The sequence below is a fragment of the Hypomesus transpacificus genome, chromosome 23 (assembly GCF_021917145.1).
Source record: "Hypomesus transpacificus isolate Combined female chromosome 23, fHypTra1, whole genome shotgun sequence".
NCBI classification, from domain to species: Eukaryota; Metazoa; Chordata; class Actinopteri; order Osmeriformes; family Osmeridae; genus Hypomesus; species Hypomesus transpacificus.
The window spans coordinates 9911804-9931282 of record NC_061082.1 but is presented as its reverse complement, the minus strand read 5'-3'; the positions used below and the strand labels follow the sequence as shown (position 1 = coordinate 9931282).

Below are 19479 nucleotides of genomic sequence, written 5' to 3'. Positions count from 1 at the left end.
AAATAGCATTTGACACCACTATTATATTAACAGCGCGAATTTGAACATAAGAATATCCTGGGAGTACAGCGCTGTACTGTGGGAGGGCCCGTCATGCGATGGTACTTGGAGGGGGGCAGGGCCACAGGTGTTGTATCACCCGATGCATGACTTTCTGGATTGGCACCCCCTTGCGGGAGCGCGCGCGATTCAAAGAGTGAAGGATTTCGTCTTGATATCGCAACCAAAAGAAGGGGAGACAGGAGTCTCACCAGTGTTGTGCACGTTCATACCTCTCATGAACTCGTTCAAAGTTCAGTTCATACAAGTCAATATGAATCGTTCACGTTCATAGTTCACCATTTAAATTCTGAACGCGTTCATAGTTCAGTTCATTTCATAGTTTTAATGCGGAAATTGCAAATTAAATAGCCTACTTAACTTGTTTTTTAACACATAGGGTGACCAGACGTCCTCTTTTACCCGGACATGTCCTCTTTTCAAGACCTAAAAATGCCTCCGGCAGGGATTCCAAAAACGTCTGGGAGTTCCGTCTCCTTGGATTTTTGTGTTTCTCTGGGTCTTGACCACCGTACCATATAACCTACATGTCTTTAACAAACTATTAATTACGCCCTTACAAGTTTTGACAAGTGTATCTCCCTTACGTCCCACCTTCTTGCGCGAGCAAGAAGTGTTGCCAGATGCACGATCATTATCCTCCAAAAGCGATAGCCTAATTTAAATTTAAATTGAGCCTTTGGTAGCTACATACTTCTGCATTTCCAATATGGCAACACTGAGCACCTTACCGCCTCCACTAGTTGCATTGTTTACAACAGCACATGACATCTGCAGCCATGCCGAAACGTAAATGTGTCTTTATTTTCTTATTTTATTATGTGGATATATAAATAATGTATTATTTGTTATATTTATTGCTTTAATATATGGACAAGCCACATAAACAACCACTGAAAGCCACAGAAGTACTGGACTAAATTGCACAAAAAAGATTTGTTTACATTTGTATTTAGCAATTTTGTTAAGGTATAAAAAATGATCATATAGCCTATGTCATGTCATTTCATTTGTGACATTTATGCATTCACATGGTCATGGTGCCTAGATCGTAAGTTCTAAATATTTCTGACGCTCCCAACCGAGTTAAATTTCCGAAACGGAACTTAGCCAGCTTTAGTTAGCTTCCGTTACCTAGCAACCTAGCGTTGCTTGGTCTACATGTGTGTGGAATGAATCATCGGTAACGTAGTGAGAAGTCAAGTTAGTTAGTTTATGTTAGTCTACATAGCAAACATTTTACGGGCACTAAGCAACTACATGGTGCAAGCATTCGTTTTAGACAGCGTCAGTCCTTAAGAAAAGGAAAACATTCCGTAAGGTTTTAGCTAGACCTCCGATAATATGAACGTGTTCAACGTTCAAATTCATTATTTGTCATTAAGTTTCGTTCAGTTCATCGTTCTCATAAAAATGAACGCGTTCAATGAACGCGTTCATGCACAACACTGAGTCTCACATTATACTTTCTTAGTTGTTGAATTCAAGAGAAGGATGTCGGTTATCTGTGTAAATATCAGATGCTATTTCCAACACAAAATCCTTAACATTCGTTATTCAAACGGTATAGTAACGAACGCGAACTAACATTCTTGCTCTACGACATCGCATTCTGAGGAAATATACCCCAGTATGATCATGATTACTGCTACACAAAATGTATTTTGTGAAGCAGGTTCAAAGTATTTCCCATGGTATGGCTCTTCATACTAATGTATAGGTTCAAAGGCATGCGATTTTAATGCTGTTAGCCTGCGCGTAGGGTGGGTTACTCAGACAGGTCGAAAACAACAGCTTTCTGATCCAGAATAGGTTATCAGCTGTCCTGAAAAGGGACCAAAGGTTCACATCATGCCTATATCCTACAAATGACAAGTACTAAAAAAGATTTATGAGCTATGTGTCAACATCAAAAGAAATTTTCTCACCATCAAATCCTTTTTTATGATAGGAAATGTTACTCTTATTGTTTAAGTCAATTAAATACATGAAAAAATAAAACATAGTAATCCCACACCCACCATGGACTATTCTGATTTCAGACCTGTCCACCCTATACATACACATGTATTGGTATTATATTTATGCTATTAAATGTACATAATGCTCGAGTAGATGGGAAGAAACGTATGCAGGAGGAGAGCATTTCATGCAGGCCTTGTTTTCCATTTGATGTAAGTGCAATGCACTCCCTGCAAACACTGACTAGGAAAGTGTGACATGCCTGAAACTTACTGTGCTTATTCATACTAGTGCCCTCAGTGTACAGTAAAAATTATTTGATGCATGGACATACAGAACAGACAATAGAGGGGGGGTGCATTTCACGACAGGCTTGTTGTATTCCTTCTTGTCACGAAATGCACCCCCGCTAACTCTGACTAGGAAAGTGTCAAATGCCTGAAACTTACTGTGCTTATTCATACTAGTGCCCTCAGTGTACAGTAACAATCATTTGATGCTGGTATATACAGAACAGACAATAGAGGGGGGGTGCATTTCACAACAGGCTTGTTATATTCCTTATTACAAGAATGACTAAATCAGAAACAGTACGATTAACACTCAGTTTAATAGAAGAGATGGTGCCCAAATTAAAGGACTTGCATTGTTAATCCATTTTCTAAGATCTGCTGTGACATCTGTGGGAGATGGTACCACCATGTGTGCGTGCAGAGGCCTATACTGGAGGAGGGCTACTTGTGCCTTGCGTGCACATAATCCCCAAAAATAGAAATTTGTTGTCATTAGGTAATTTGTCTGTATTGTTATATATTAGTTGGTTTGTTATACAAAGAGTGTTAATCGTACTGTTTCTGATTTAGGGGGGAAGGTGAAGAGAAAAGCAGTTAGCATTGTCAATCTTCAAAAAACCATTGACTTCACGATAGAAGAGGTTAAGACTCTTAAAGAAGAGAACAGCCATTTACAAGAGAAGGTAGAACAACACGAGAAGACAATCGCCGATTTAGTAAATAAGTCTAATGAGGCTGAACGCTATAGCCGTAGACGGTGCCTCAGAATTCTCGGTATGGTCGAAGGGCCAGAAGAGAATGTTAAAGAAAAAACTAAAGGGATCTGCAGAAAGGTACTGCCTGAAGATGATGGAAATACCATTGTGAGGAGCATTGATGTAGTCCATCGTATAGGCAGAAAGCTCGAAGATAGCAATTGCAGACAACTACCACGTCCTGTCATCATATATTTCACCTCCAGAACGGCAAGGGATTCAATATGGAAAGGTTCTAAGAAAAATAACTACCTCCTGAAGAATTGTCTGCAATTCAAGGAAGATCTCACGTCCTCCGACAAAGAATCAAGGAATCAGCTGGTAATGATGGTCTAACTTGTGAATTCTATCAATCTTTTAGTGAGCTTTTAGCCCCCTTCATTCTGCAGGTGTTTAAAGAATCGATGATTAAAGGGGAACTTACTATCTCAATGAAACAGAGTTTAATTGTACTAATTCCGAAACCAAATAAGGACAACTTGTATATAGATAATTGGAGACCAGTTAGCCTTTTAAATAGCCTTTTAAATAGGCTAACTGGGAGTCAGGTGGTTGAGAGGTTAAGGAATCGGGCTAGTAATCTTAAGGTTGCCAGTTCAATTCCCAGCTGTGACAAATGACGTTGTGTCCATGGGCAAGGCACTTCACCCTACTTGCCTCGGGGGAAGGTCCCTGTACTTACTGTAAGTCACTCTGGATAAGAGCGTCTGCTAAATGACTAAATGTAAATGTAATGTAAATAATGATGCTAAATTATTTTAAACAGGTTTAGATTCTATTATTGATGAGGAACAATCTGGGTTCATGCAGGGGCGTCATATTTGTAATAATATCAGACTTATTCTAGATATTATAGATTATAGTGATCTAATACCAGATGATAGCTTTATCTTTTTTATTGATTTTTTTTTAAGCTTTTGACACGATAGAACACCAATTTATTATGAAAAGCTTGTCTTTTTTTGGTTTTGGTACATACTTTCAGAATGCAATGCAAACCCTTTATAAAAATTGCTCTAGCTCGGTCAAACTCTCTAATGGAACGTCACAGAGGTTTTATATAAATCGTGGCATTAGACAAGGTTGTCCAATCTCTCCATGTTTGTTTTTACTGGCGATGCAGATTATGGCTCTTCAAGTTAAGAACTCCAACTTTGTCGGTATAAAATTTAGCGATAAGGAACTGAAACTGTGTCAATCTGCGTCTCCATTTACGGATGGGTGGGCGCACGGATACGCACGGATATGGATGGATAGACTGCGTTTATGGTTCTCCGTAGGCTGTGGGTGCTGAAAACAATTCACCGCCAGAAGAGTTGGTGGCGCAACGTTTTTTGTTTAGACGTTGTTGAGTGTTTATTTACCTAGGTTACCGAGAAGTCGGAGCAAATTTACAAATTAGCCGTTTCATCAATAAAATACGCACATTTTCAGCAACTACACTGCCCATTTCTCGTCACATTTTAAATCAGATGTGCATTTACATGTACCGTTCAGCTGAAATATGAATTGTAAAAACTTTACAAGCAATGGCGGTTAAAGGATTCTGTTCGTCCTGCTATCACAGCAACGCCGCCCCCGCCCCTGACGTAAGCGGTACTTAATACTGACCAATCACAGCCAAGGGGGTCTCCGTAGCTCTCCGTAGCTACGATGGACAGTTAGAAAATTCAGGCGGTGCACGTCAAGCTCTCCGAGGGCTGATGGAGAGGACGTAGAGGGCGTTCCCATGTGTCAATTTTTCGAAAAACGCAGCCTATAGGCTATTGAATGTGTTGAGGAATGCTCTGCTGCATCTGGTCTGGTTATGAATGTTCATAAATCGGTACTAATTAAAGAATGCAATCATTTACAGTTAGCAAACATTCCTGTCAAAACAGAGGCAACATACTTGGGGGATAACATATGTAAGGATGAGAAACAAAGATTCCATATACATTTTTATTATAAAATAGAAAAAATTAAGAAAAGATTTAATCTATGGTTGTTAAGAGACTTGTCATTGAATGGTAGAGTGTTATTGTCAAAAGCTGAAGGTATCTCGAGATCTGTCTACGTTTCACTTTCTCTAGATATGCCTCAAACAATCAAGTTATTTTGTATGGAGAAAGGACATTACCTCATAAAGCAGTTATAAGAAACACTATTGAACAAGGGGGCTTAGCTGTCTTGCATATGAATACGCTAAATAATACTTTTTAAAATAAATTGGATTATTAGATATCTTAAGAATCAAAACAGCATATGGCACATCTTCCCAAAATGTATATTTAAAACAATCGGTGGCCTGAAATTCCTTTTAAAATGTAACTTTGATACTACTAAAATCCCCACTAAACTATCCAACTTTCCTAAACAAGCACTGTTGGCTTGGTCTCTGGCCTACAAACAACTTTTCACCACACAAATATATGATTTGGAATAATAAGGATCTTAAATACAAAAATAAATCATTATTTTTACCCAAATGGTTTGATAACAATATAATTTATGTTTTTCAACTGTTAGATGCCAATAACATATTACTTTCTTATAAAAAAATTCTGGACAAATTCAATTTACCTGTAACTCCTAAAGAATATGCTACTGTGTTTGATGCGATACCACTTGGGGTTTTAGCACTTCTGAGAAATTTTTCACCTACACAATACTCCACGTATGCCACATCTGACATATTTTTTGGTAAGTTTAATATTATGAAAGAAAGGTGTTGTAATAAATATATTTTGAATTTAGTGTGTGCATCACCCCTTCCAAATTCAAAATTTAATTGGGCTTCTTTTTTTGAAGACATAGACTGGACGAAAGTTTGGAAGATTTCTAAAAAATGTTGCATTACCAACAAAGTTAAAGAAGTGTCCTTAAAAATTGTACACAAGATATATCCAGTGACAGACCTTTTGAATAAGAGATTTAAACTGAATATTGATCTTAAATGTGTTTTTTGTGTTACTGAGCATGAAACTATCTTTCATTTGTTTTGCGATTGTATTACTATACAATACTAAATCCTTTTGGTCTGCTTTGGTTCGTCATATTCATAACATAACAGGTCATGTTATAACAATTAATAGCTTTGATATTATTTTTTATTTAATCAATCCAGATGTTGATTCGGATTGTATTTATTTTATCCAACTAATGATTCTGATGGGTAAATGTGTAAAAACATGTGCTATCCTAAAGAAATATAACTTACTTTGACTTAATTATGCATTATCTGGCTTATTTGTATTTTGTATTTTTTAATGTATTTTCTTTGATATGTAAGTGGCTACTTATTTGTTGTATTTTTTCTTGCATAATAAGATCGCTCTCGCTTGCCTCACTGCGCCACTGAGCACTTTTCATAGAAATGAATGGGGACGCCATCTTAAAAGAAAAATCTAGCTGTGTCTACTCATATATAAGTCTATGACACGAAATCATAACGCGTTACAGATTAAGCAGCCATGCAATATAGTTACTGGAAGAAATCAAAGATTACTTCAAATCTGCGACTCGGCGTTCATTCCAGCAGTTGGTAAACTCCTCGCTACATTAGAAATATTGGCATCAGGATAATTTCAAACAGTCATAGCTGTTTTGACTTTGGTGGCTGATCCATAATAGAAAGAGAGAAGGAGGCCCATTCAATTGCGCGTTTAAATGCTCGCAATGTACGGTGTAGTGGGCAGAGAAAGGCGCTGTTTACCCGATGACCTGCAGGTTTCGTAAATACGACGTAAACTGAAGTAGTTCAAGTTCAAGTTCAAGTCTTTTATTGTCAGGTACACAGAACAACACAAGGTTAGACTGGGCACTGAAATTCTTAAGACAAGACAACGCATGCACCCTTGGGTAGAAACTGTTGTCCAGTCTGCGTGTGCGCGACCGGATGCTGCGGTAACGCCTGCCAGAAGGCAACGGGGTAAAGAGACTGAAGGATGGGTGGGAACAGTCTCTTAGAATCCTGCCGGCTTTCCTTAGGCAACGTGTGTGGTAGGTATCCTGTAGGGCTGGGAGATTCCTGCCGATGATGAACTCAGCAGAACGGACCACACTTCGTAGGACCTTGCGGTCCCTGTCTGTGCAGCTCCCATACCACACTGTGATACAACCAGTCAGAATGCTCTCAATAGTGCATCTGTAAAAGTTAGTGAGGATGACTGAGTCCATACCAAACTTCTTCAGTCTCCTCAGGAAGAAGAGCCGCTTACGGGCCGCTTTGACCACCTTGTCCGTGTGAACAGACCAGGTGAGGTCATTGCTGATGTTCACCCCGAGGAACTTGAAGCAGCTGACCTTCTCCACTTCCGATCCATTGATGAGTAGGGGTGCATGCTCCTCCTCCTGCCGCCTCCTATAGTCCACAATCATCTCCTTGGTCTTGCTGATGTTAAGAGAGAGGTTTTTGTCCTGACACCATGATGTCAGGGTGTCAACCTCCTCTCTGTAGGCTGAGTCGTCACTGTCAGAGATGAGGCCCACGATGGTTGTGTCGTCAGCAAACTTAACAAGGAGGTTGGAGCTGTGCGTTGCCACACAGTCGTGGGTGAACAAGGAGAACAGGAGAGGGCTGAGCACAAAGCCCTGTGGGGTGCCTGTGTTGGTGATCAGTACGGATGAGGTGCGGTCACCGATTCTCACCACCTGTGGCCTCCCCGTCAGGAAGTGGAAGATCCAATTGCAGAGGGAGGTGCTTACTCCCAGGTCCACAAGCTTGGAGACCAGTCTGGAGGGGATGATGGTGTTGAATGCAGAGCTGTAGTCAATGAACAGCATCCTCACATATGTATTCCCCTTGTCCAGGTGGGAGAGAGCGGTGTGCATAGTCAGAGCGATGGCATCGTCTGTAGATCTGTTGGACCGGTATGCAAACTGCATAAGGTCCAGTGTGGGGGGCAGCGAGGAGCAGATGAATGATTTGACTAGCCGCTCGAAGCACTTCATGATGACAGAGGTCAGTGCCATCGGGCGATAGTCGTTCAGACATGTGACCTTGGTGTTCTTGGGCACAGGGATAATGGTGGTCCTCTTGAAGCAGGTGGGGAGTAGAGACAGGTTAAGGGAGAGGTTGAAAATGTCACTGAAGACCCCTGCCAGCTGGTCAGCGCAGCCCCCGAGGGCCCTACCTGATATGCCGTCTGGGCCAGGTGCCTTGCGAGGGTTGATCTTCTTAAAGCACAGCCTCTCCTCGGCTACAGTTAGTGTAGGCACACCACTGGCTTGGCCTTCAGGTAGCTCCGCTGCAGGGGGGTCACTGTCCCTCTCAAAGCGAGCGTAGAAGGAGTTCAGCTCGTCTGGCAGAAGGACAGAGGACTGGTCATCAATGCAGTGCTGGATGTAGCTAGTGACAGTGTCTGAGTATTCGTTAATGTCCCCATTCGCTGCCTCCTTGAACATCAGCCAGTCAGTGGTGTCAAAGCAGTCCTGGAGGGTCGCCACACACTCGTCACTCCATAGGTGAACTGACCTCTCAACCGGTCTGACCTGTTTTAGCTTTTGTTCATATGCGAGGAGGAGAAGAATGGAGGTGTGATCAGCCTTCCCAAAAGCAGGGCGGGGGAGGGGTTTGTAACTGCCCTTGAATGTTGTATAACAATGGTCAAGGATCTGGTCTCCACGATGTCAAGCATGAAGTAAATTGATCCCAAAACATAATTTTTGTATATATATACACAACATTTTATTGTGTATTTTTAGCACAGTAATGCCTAAAATGAGTAGTTATTGTTTAGAAAATATATTACATGAAAAACAAAAATCTAAAACACTTTTCACCAGGGAGGGCGGGGCCCTAGCGCCCTCTATTGACCAGCCGCCACTGGTAGGACTGCAAAACACCTGGAACCATTTTTTACGTTTTCTCCCTGGTTTATCCCTAGCAATAGATATGTTTGAGTCACGGTTTCGCTCTCTACAACCAGACTACCTTCCTATTATCTATCTCGCTCACATCCTCTCTGTTTCCCCAAACCTCTCTCTTTACGTTTCCTCTCTCTCTATCATATCCTCTTTCCATCTTTTCTCTTTCCCTCCCTCCCTTTCTATCTTCGCTGTCTCTCAACCACTCCCTCCCTTTCTCTCTCTTCCCCCTTGTCTGTACGCCCCCCTCTCTGTCTTCCTCTACCATTCCTTTTCTTTGTCTTCTTTCTCTCTACCCCTGTCTCAACTCCCCCCTTCCTCTCTCACTCCCTCCCTCCTTTCCCCGTCTTATCTCTTTCTCTTTCAGGCATGCAGCGAGGAGATGCGCTGCAGTATAAATCTTGTCTCTGTCAAGCCAGTCAGTTTTTGGCAGCGGGGAGAAGGGAAACATCTGCTAGAGGGAGAGCTGGTGTCCAAACACATTCAGAGAACAGGTCACCTCGGGTGACAGGTGAGAAGCTGCTTCGCTGAGAGGAGAGTCTCCTCGGCCAGGATGGACAGTCCAACTCCCTGCCACATCCAGGTCCTCAAATTGGCCGTCAGGAGAAGCAGAGAAAAACAACCGTTCATTAAGTTGGATGAGAATACGGTAAGCTCTCTGTCCATGATACAGCAAGCTCTCCCAGTGTGAAGCAGCTGAACCAGGTGGTGCCAGAGACCTAGTGGCTCCTCACCAAGTGAAAATGGAGTAGGCATTTGCAATGCTGTTAAATCGGCCCATCTAACCTTGAACTGATTTAAGCTCTCCATTTTTACAAGGCCATTCCCAATGCAGTTATCACAGAGAACTCACCCTTCCCTTTTGAAAGGGGAGATAGCGCTGTGCTGATTTCTCGGGGAGGGTTATTGCAGGGCAGTACAACAGGGGGCACGTACAGCTTGTCAGTGCACACTTGACCATCTGTACACAAATCTCCACCAGCACTCACCGGGAATATCTTTCATGCTCTGCGCCTCATCTGCATACTGACCTCTACGAACCAGAATGTCCTTTCAAGCCCATCCGATCATACCCAGTGGCATTTACAATACAATTTCCCTCTTTTAACCACTGCCTGTGGGAGATGTGCTATCTCAAGTACCAGGAGGGGCCACACCTGACAGCGGCACTCAGAGCCTGCTCATCTGTCCTGTTTCTCAGTCTTCCACACCTCGCAGTGTTGAAGCCAGGGACAGCTTTCCAACATGACATGCCAGGCGATTGATCTGGTCCATATCGAGACACCAAGGGGCTAAATGGGGCCCAGGAATCTCTGGGTGATAAAATTCTGTCATTGAAATGTGAGGTGACTGCTGGAACACAGAATCACCTCAAAGAGGCAGACACGCAGGATGGACACATTACACAAATTAGATGCACACTGAGCCAAACAAATGAAGAGACATTGTACTCTCTGTATTCTATTCACTGTGATGAGACAGTCCCTTCAAAACTAGGGATCGTGTGGATGACATTAATAATGTTCAAAATCTGAATCTGAAAATAAACTAAATGACAGTACCAAAATTGGAAATTGGGTGGTGATGACCGGTAGGAGTGAGGTCATGGGTCATGATTTCACATCACTCTGCCTTACCTTCCAGCCAGGGGTCAACTCACAGGAGTCTATTAGGTTACCATTGCAATAATCACACAGCTCCATTCTTGTTAGCATATCCATGCCTGTGTGGCTGTTTAGATGTGCTGATAGAGGGAGGGACTGAAGACAATACTTATGGTTGATGAGGTCGTGTTTGCATTGACTCCACAAGGAAACCGTAATGTGTTTTCTCGAGGCTGGGTGGTTAATTAAGAACAGTACTGTTTTGCACTGGTACCAGAGTGAACGAAAATGAATTCAATACATCAACCCTGGCAAATTAGGTCTATTCGCTAAATAAGTTAATGAAAAATAAAAAAAACTTACAAAAAAAGGTCTGTAGGATTCAGATTGGAATGAAGACAAATCCTGTTACTACCAAGACCATAAGACACATATAGATGAAACGATGGTTAGCTTAATCCCACAAAACGGTAGTGGAACAGGAGCAGGGCTGAGGGCCCTGAGCTACACTTCTGCTCACCTGGTTCCTCAGGTCCAGCTCGGGGCAGGGCCGGCCGCCGTTGAAGGCTTTCTCCCGGAGCCACTTGGACCTGATCTTCAGTCCTCCTCCACAGGGGGCGCTGCAGGGCGTCCAGGCAGACCAATCACTGAGCTTGCAGTCCAGGGGGCAGGGGATGTGGCAGACCTCCTCCACATAGCCTGGCAGAAGGGATTAAAAATGCACAGACAAGGAGAGGAGGGGTCATGGAGGGGGAGGAGAGAGCCACAGAGATCAAGAACGCCATCACAGTAATAATGTCAGGAGGCAGTCCTCTGGACTCGGGCTGAGACCTCTGTCTCATTTGTAGTGACACCGTGGCAGACGGAGGGCTCCCTTCTAAGTAATGATCGTGTTCGATGTACACTCAGCGGCATGTGGGAACTTTTCGGCAGTTTGTTTTTGGGAGTGTGTTTATCCACTTATAAGGCAAATGCAACCACCTTAACAGTGTCCTTTTTTAGAATGAAACTAGTGTCTCGGTGACCAAACTGTCTGATGAAATACAAGCAGCAGGAGTCCATGTTAGTATACATTTATATAAATATTTATATAAAGAGACATAAAGAGAGAAATAACTCAAACAAGCACGAACACTTCAGTACCTGAGTCACTGCAGAGAGTGTGGCTGACCACTTGTTCCTGCTGGTCCAGGCAGAGCAGGGCTCTGTACCTCAGGCCCTGGCCACACTCTCTGGCCTCCCTCTGGGCCTCGGTCAGGCCCTCCCCCTTCCCCCTCCAGCCTAGCATGGCGCTCGGTCCTGGGGATTCAGGCAGGATGCAGGATGACCAGTTCCCATAGGGCCTGGACAAGAAGTTGTCACAGGGACACGCCTCCATCTCCACCAGCGGGTATAGCTCCGCCCTTAGGCAGCGGCCCTTCTTCTTGCTCCGCCCTGTTCACAGACAGTTCACAGACATCCTCAAAAAACGCGCTTTCCGAGGAAACGCCTCTGGATTCCTGTGTAAAAACACTGTAAGGAATAACCCTCTTTTATAGGCGGATTACATTATTTGTAATATATGTCTATATTGACAAGGATCTAAGATGAGCGAAAATAATGGTTGTTAATGCAATGAGAACAAGTTGCAATGTGTTTCAATGTGTGGCATCATCAGACACATGTATTTTTGAAAGCTGTGTATGTTTCTCTGAGGCCTGAGGAACCCATGATAAGGAGTTCACACGGAATATTGACCATGCATTTCTTAAGATTTTCTGAAGACATGATGTTGTGTGGAGTATCGGTGGGGTTGTTCAAACCACACTACCTAGAACTCTATGAAAGAACAATAAGATCTTTGAGAAAGAGTGCTTTAAACATGTGTTTGTTTACATCACAAAGTAGTTTCCAAAAGAACAACTGGCCTTTGCGCTCAAGGTTTGGAGTCAAATTGCAAAATAAATGTTAATTTGTTTCACTCAGAAAAATACATTTTGTATAAGATGGCATGACTGCACTCTTTTTGACATAAATAGAGTCAAATTACATAAATAGGCCTCTTCAATCTCCCAACAGTGTACTTCAGTTATAGAAGCACTTTTCTTCCTCTCATTGTGAACCTGTGTTCTGTCTGAGCCATCCATCCATTCATTCCATTTCTTTTGTCATTCTGTTTGTGTGCTTGGATAGACCATAGCGTAAAGGGGTCCCATTATCATCCACCTAGCTCTTGACTCTTGTTAGGAATTTTACGAACATTTCGATATTATACAAATTAACAACGTTTTGTCACAACATTTGACTTTAATATATAGATAAACACATATATTATAACATTTATAACATTCCGGTTTTAAAATCCAATGGTAAATGCCCCCAAAAATATTTTCCTCATTTTGGCAGTTAAAGGGGGCCCCATATCGTCCATTCAAACTTTCCAGACCCGACTATCGGCCGAGACCGTTTTTCAGCTAGTTTGTTAAAGAAGAGAAAGAAAGTAACTATTCATTGTGTATACACCTTTTATTACATGTACCAAATTGCAGCCTCCTGCCTTGTTATTTAAATATTTAAACACACTCAACCCATAGGCTTATGTGCAGTGCAGAGCGTCCAGAGCTAGCCCAGCTCAGTCTTGATGTAATCCTATTGTTATGCTGCCTCAAACTTCACGAGTAGTCGAAAGGACGGAAGATTCCCCATGGCTAGCCTAGCTAGTCTAGCTCTGTCAAAATGAGAAACATTGACTAACGTGGACTAACCTAGTCATGGGGGATCCCTTCCTCATCCTACCATTTTTTGCAAACCTTAGATTTTCCGGTTCAGGCTACGCTTCCTTTAACTGTCTCTCTTTTTCAGCTGAGGACATTGTTCTCAACTTGAGTGTTGCCTATCGATGCCCTCTTGGTATAAACTGGGTATCTTAGCCTCTCACTACAAAAAGTACCTTTTTGTGCCATATATTTGCACATTATTTATATTAGGTTAAGTGTAAAAAATGGGGTGTTAATATTCCAGAGTTAACTTATTAAAACCCATAGAGAGTATTTTCAACAATGTGGAGAGTAACGGCGCTCTAATGGTGTCGTTAAAAGGCAGTGTTAAATTCTGCAGACCTGAAGTGAAAAAATCTACTCTTCAGAGTGTTAATTTCGCGCCACTGCTGAGGTTTAACCGCGTGGACAGTTGCTACTTCGTCATTTTGAAAACGGCTTCGGACTGAGGAGCGCATACTTGGTCGGTAAGTAATGTTATAGTGTCGTAAATAAATACTACATTTTGCAAAGTACCGTACGATTTTAATAGTATTTATGCTAACTGAAGTATTAACACATGTTATGTCTTATCCAACTAGACTAACGCTACTGTTGTCGAGCTACAATGTGACGGTAGCAGTTGAAAGTTAGCCTAGTTAGCTAGTTAGTGCTAGTACTACTGCACTGTAGCTCTGCTCGAGTCTTAGCCTATAACTGAGCAAACGTTCTGAGCTAACATAAGCTAAATTAGGTAACGTTATCGTAAATTAGACGGGATACAAATTAGTTGTCACAACTGCCCGCAGTTAGGCAAATGCAAATGCTAAAACGTTAAACCTAGCTCTAGCTAGTACTGTTGTAGCTAACTTAATTATTCTTCAGAGATCTGTGAGCTACAGTAGCTGCACTGTATTAACTAGCAATAATAGCTGCAGGCAGCGTGTCAGCTAGTATTGCGAATACAGTAACGCTACCTCAGTAAATAATAGGTAAATTAACTAGATTTTATGTTTTTGCCTGCATATGTCTAGCCTGACGTTGTCATACTCATAATTCTAGTCAGAATATGAGTCTGATAACTCTCCGTTGGGCTTTGACTACAGGGCGTGTTTCAAACGAGCCTGGAAAACAAATGCCTCTTCGCTCAATTGGATAGATCTACAACCAATCAGAGCAACAGAGTATGTGACGTATGTTAAGCACCGCATAGTTGTTGTCAACAGAACTAAACTACAAGCAGACTTGAAGTATGCTTGAAGAATGAATACAAACGATTTTTGCCGGTGTTGTAAAATTAATTTAAGGGTAGGGAGAGTAGTTGTTCACACGGTCAACCTTTTTGAGCGAAACAATAAAGGGAAATGCATATACGAACAAGTTCTCCGTTTAGTATTACAACTCCATCGGGGCCAGATGATAAATTAAACTTTTACCGAATCCCGTAGGAAGGATGGCAAAAACATATTTTCCATCGACAAATGCCTTGATTGCATCTCTCTGTTCCTCTTTCAAAATTAATGCGCTGTCGATGTTTTCTAAAACAGACTCGATGGCAGAATCATAACATCCCAGATCTCCAGCGGTAGCCATGTTTGTTCAAAACGAATTCAACTTAAGCGCTCTTTTGTGACGTGGGTGATTACGTTACTCTTGATCATCTGTCCATCATCGTATAAAGCCCGCCCTGGCAATTTCATTGGTTCGCCCAGATTCTGGTTTTCTGTAGTTGGTCCCCAATACGAGACCCTCCAGACCCAACTTCCCGACCAAATTTCTTTTGGGCGGGGAGAAATTGGGCTGGCAGCCAGGCTAGCATATGTCTGCAAAGGACTCTGCACACAGCCTCGGATGGTGGATTGCGCAAGTAGTGAGCTAATTGGCAACCTTCAATGCTAGAAGTTGAAGTTAGAATGTGTTGACTAACCAGCTACTTCACGTTGCTGTGAAGCTAATCTTCAGGTTGCTGAGAAGCTAATGAGTCATGACACGCGGCCAAAATGAGCAACTTGAGCTATTCTTAACTTGGCAACCAAGTTGGCTAGCTTTCCCAACATTACATTTGACTTTATCATAGAGTTGGCTTATTGACCTTCAATGTTAACATATTTAGAATTTGTGGCTCCAGATAATTTTACCTTCACATTCATTTAATGTAACCTATTCTAAAGTCCATCTTTTGTCTGTCTACTGTGATGTCTCTACTGTGCAGTGCATTACTGGTTAATGATTATTTTGGTTTATTTTTTTCAACAGATTCAAAATGTTGCTGCGAGTTCAGTTTGGTGTAGAACAAAAGTACGTCAAGCTGTCAGAGCTGACATTTGATGCTTTCTTACAAGAAGGTGTGTACATTATTTCAAGAACTATTCATTCCTATTACAAAGTTTGATTTACCATGACTTTTAAACTAATTGAATCAACAATGTTTTTACGATTACATTTACATCTTCAAAAGATAGTCAAATAAAATCAAAAACATTTGAACGAGCAATTTATTTGGTATTTTTTACCAGAAATAATTTTTGATCTTTTATTGTCTTGGGAAGGATATACTCTGCTATCAAAATGTGTTTAATGGTGCAATCCTAATTGATATACAGTATACATGCTTCATTCAATGACCAGAAAACATAATTTTTGTTACCAGTGTTATCAAAATTCAGCATACCAGAAGAATGTCAGGCTGAAATCAAGGTGTATGACCAGTCTGACACAGAAGTCGACTCAGAGGTTTTTCAAGAAATCGCAAAGGAGTCACCTGGAACCTTTCGGGTCACTCTAGGCATAAAAGAACTTGGTAATCATTAACTTTTAACTATTAAGCTATAAAGTTGGGTTGTGTTATACTAATAATATAAAAACAAATCCAGATTTGATACACATGCATTGAACTTTTGGTTAATGCATTTTAGCATTTTTTAAAAATGTATCATGAATATAATAGTGCTGTGTGATATATTCTTTTTATTTTGTACAATTTCATAATGCACAGGTGCCTCTCCATCATCAACCTCTGCAAGATCTGATGACACGGTAATTCTAAACCTCTCTGTGTGTGACCCTAATGAAGAAGCAGCCACTGCTGAAGGAAGCCAACCTAAAAGACCATGCAGAGTAAACTGTGAGGCAAAAGGGGTAGGTAGTAGAAATTACTTTTAAATCTGAATGTTTTTTCATTTGGTGTTCTTAAGTGAATTATATAAAAATATATATTTTCACATTTAAAATAAACTTTAGTTATTTATTTTAAATTAAAGTTGATTGAAAAAATCCTAACATCAAAACCCGGTGGTGAACGTATTATCCACGAGTATGATAAGACCAAAAGTCTCACAGATGCCACCAGAAGACAAATGATCAACATACTTGCTGCTGAGATGACAGAAACACATGGGTAAGCATTAGACATATGATTTGAGTAATTACAGTGTTGACTTTGATGGTTTCATTGAATTTCAAATACCTTCCCTAGGACATCCCCCCCAAAAAGTGTCAGGGTGATGTATGCACAGGGGATTGTTGCATTCTTTCCTTATCTGGAAGACCCATATTCAGAACATGGATATGTAAGTAAAGGTGTAATTGCAACATTATGCCCGTATTCATAATTTTAAATGTTTGTGTTAATTTATGTTCATATCTAATTACACAGGAACATTACTACGATCCAGAGAGTGGGTCTGGATACCTGGCATGGCGTTTGAAGACCATACAAAGAAAAATCGCTGAAGAAAAAGGGGCCTCAGAAAGCAAATCCCCCAAAAGTAAGTTCAGTTACATTTAACTGAGTTTGTACTGTGAATTGTGTTGTGAAGGAGGCTGTCAATTTGTCGTTTGTCTTTAGTTGGTGGGCCAGGCCATGGTAGACAACCTATCACCAGTGACCAAGTACCAACTGACGAAGAGGTGGAAGCAGCCATTGCTGTTTTGAGATACTCTGCTGATGAAGACACAATCCGTGAGAAGATGAAAACTACTTTTGTGTATCGCCAAGCAATGGTCAATAATGCAGACAAGTCAGCAGATGTATTTTTGGTCTTCCCACGGTTTTTGGACAGCAGGACTGGTATGACTTTTTTATTCACTATATCACCAAAATACCAAATAATGCCTTAGATATCACTCAAGAGAATGGTGGTGTTTTTTTTCTTTTTCAAGTCTATGTTTGTTGCATTGCAGATAGAACAAGACTTCAGACATGTGTTTGGTGAGGCCACAGCCAACAAATTCCTGGAGAAGTGGCAAACCACTTTCAAAGAAAAGGTGATGAAGGAAAGCCAGGGACTCATACCCACCACAGAACTCTTGGATTTGATGCGCAATGCTGAGTCAGCTGTGGAGACTGAGAATGGTATGATTACTGTTTGATATTGACATTACTGTGTTAATCTATGCACTAAAAGCATTTTGTAATGCGAATCCTCAATTGAATATAATTGTGGTATTACGTGAACTTAACACTGGTTTACTGATCAATAGGCTGGGACTGTGACATATCTGCCATCCTGCTGCTGCTACATTTGCTACCACCAGCTGCACAAGGGCGAAAGAGGCCAGGAAAGATGTCTGCATCTCAAGCAGCAGATATGCTCATCAGATTTCAAAAGGTACATTGAAATATTGTGTGAAAATCATCTCAACCTCATAATCACTATGAGATCTGATTTATAGTTACTAAATACTTCTATTCAATATCTCCTCTAGGTTGGAACCAGTGTGCAGCAGCATCTAGATGGCATCACCCAAAGCAGTCAGCCCTACCTTCTTGCCCTTGGATCTACAAGGAGCTGCATCCACTCCTACTTCATTGTGGTCGACAAGCATGCGCTACCATGCAAAGCGACAGGTTCAGTGGGAGCCTTTGACGGACTCTTTAAGGCCCATTTCGTCTTTGGTACGTCATACAGTCCTTGCCTGAACAACTTTTTCACTTTTTTGCAAACAACCATCTACAACATTGACATGGGGAACACAAAGGAGACCCCCAGAGTTGCTGAGTTAAGAGCAAGACTACTAAGATAAAACCATGAGTTGTTTTCTTTGCAAAATATGCCATAGAGGTCCAAACAGTCTCATCCAGCACCTTAAGGTAATCCATGGACTATGTACAGGGAGGACACTAAATCTGAAATGTGGTCAAGTGGGATGTTCACGTTCTTTTGGTAGCTTTTCTGGTTTAAGAAAGCATCTTAACAAGTGTCATGTATGCAATTCATTTGATTCTGCAGAAGATTCTTCACAACACCAAAGTACCATTGACACTTGTAATGCCACTAATATTGAAGTGTCGACTGAAAATGTATCTTTAAACATGGTAAAAGGAGGTTGTGAAATTGCTATGGCAATGCAGGTGCCCAGTAGCACTCAGGTTCTTAAAGTGCATTGGGCTAAATATCACGGGTATGTTTATCGCCCACATCTGGTTATCTGTGGAAAAATAGAATCTGAAATACCTCAGGTTTTTGAAATTGAATCTGTTGTGATAATGCATGAAAGATTGTTATTGCTCACTCTGCCTTTAGCTACTGTAGCTTTTCAGGAACATTTTCATGCATATGAAGTGACCAGGTCAAAAGATGGTTTTCTTTACTTTTATGTTGATAACTTACTTTATCATAGGCCCTTTAACATACAAATGTCATATGGAACGAATGACACAGCTCTATTTGTGGTTCCATATTGCTTTCTCTGGTGAGCATGTGATTTCTGATGTCATTGATGTCAAAATAGCCTATACAGTTACAATAAATACTGGTATGGTTATCTGTTTGCTTCTTATCTTCATTACATTACAGTAATTCAATAACACTGTCATGCCATTGCGTTTAAAAATAACACTATGTATATATACAAGAAAATCATACAAATCAATATTTTGTACACATATCAGTGTTAATTTTAACACTTTCCTTGTGATATATCCACTCTGAAAAGTGTCAATATATTACTCAGAGGAGTGTGATTAAACCACAGTGTTAAATATCCACTCTGAAAAGTGTCAATATATTACTCAGAGGAGTGTGAATAAACCAGTGTTAAATATGTGTACACATTTCAGTGTCAATTCTAACACAATTTTGAGTAGAATTAACTCTGAAAAATTAACACTGACCAAAGAGTAAATTTAACACTATTTTCGAGTGGGACCAAATATTATCTGAAACAGAGTTAAATTTAACTCTGTAGGTGTTGAATTTGCACTCTTGTTTTTACTGTGTAT

At 41.0% G+C, this 19479-nt stretch overlaps 1 protein-coding gene across 1 annotated transcript in view; it reads right to left on the bottom strand.

The window, feature by feature from the left end:
* The window catches only part of thsd7ba (thrombospondin, type I, domain containing 7Ba), a 284654-nt gene that overhangs the window by 64101 nt on the left and 201074 nt on the right, over positions 1-19479 (bottom strand). Inside the window, exons 15-16 of the mRNA XM_047047538.1 lie at positions 11665-11955; positions 11042-11220 (exon numbers count right to left, since the gene is read on the bottom strand). Coding sequence (XP_046903494.1) covers positions 11042-11220; positions 11665-11955 — 470 coding nt within the window. The remainder of the gene's footprint in view (positions 1-11041; positions 11221-11664; positions 11956-19479) is intronic.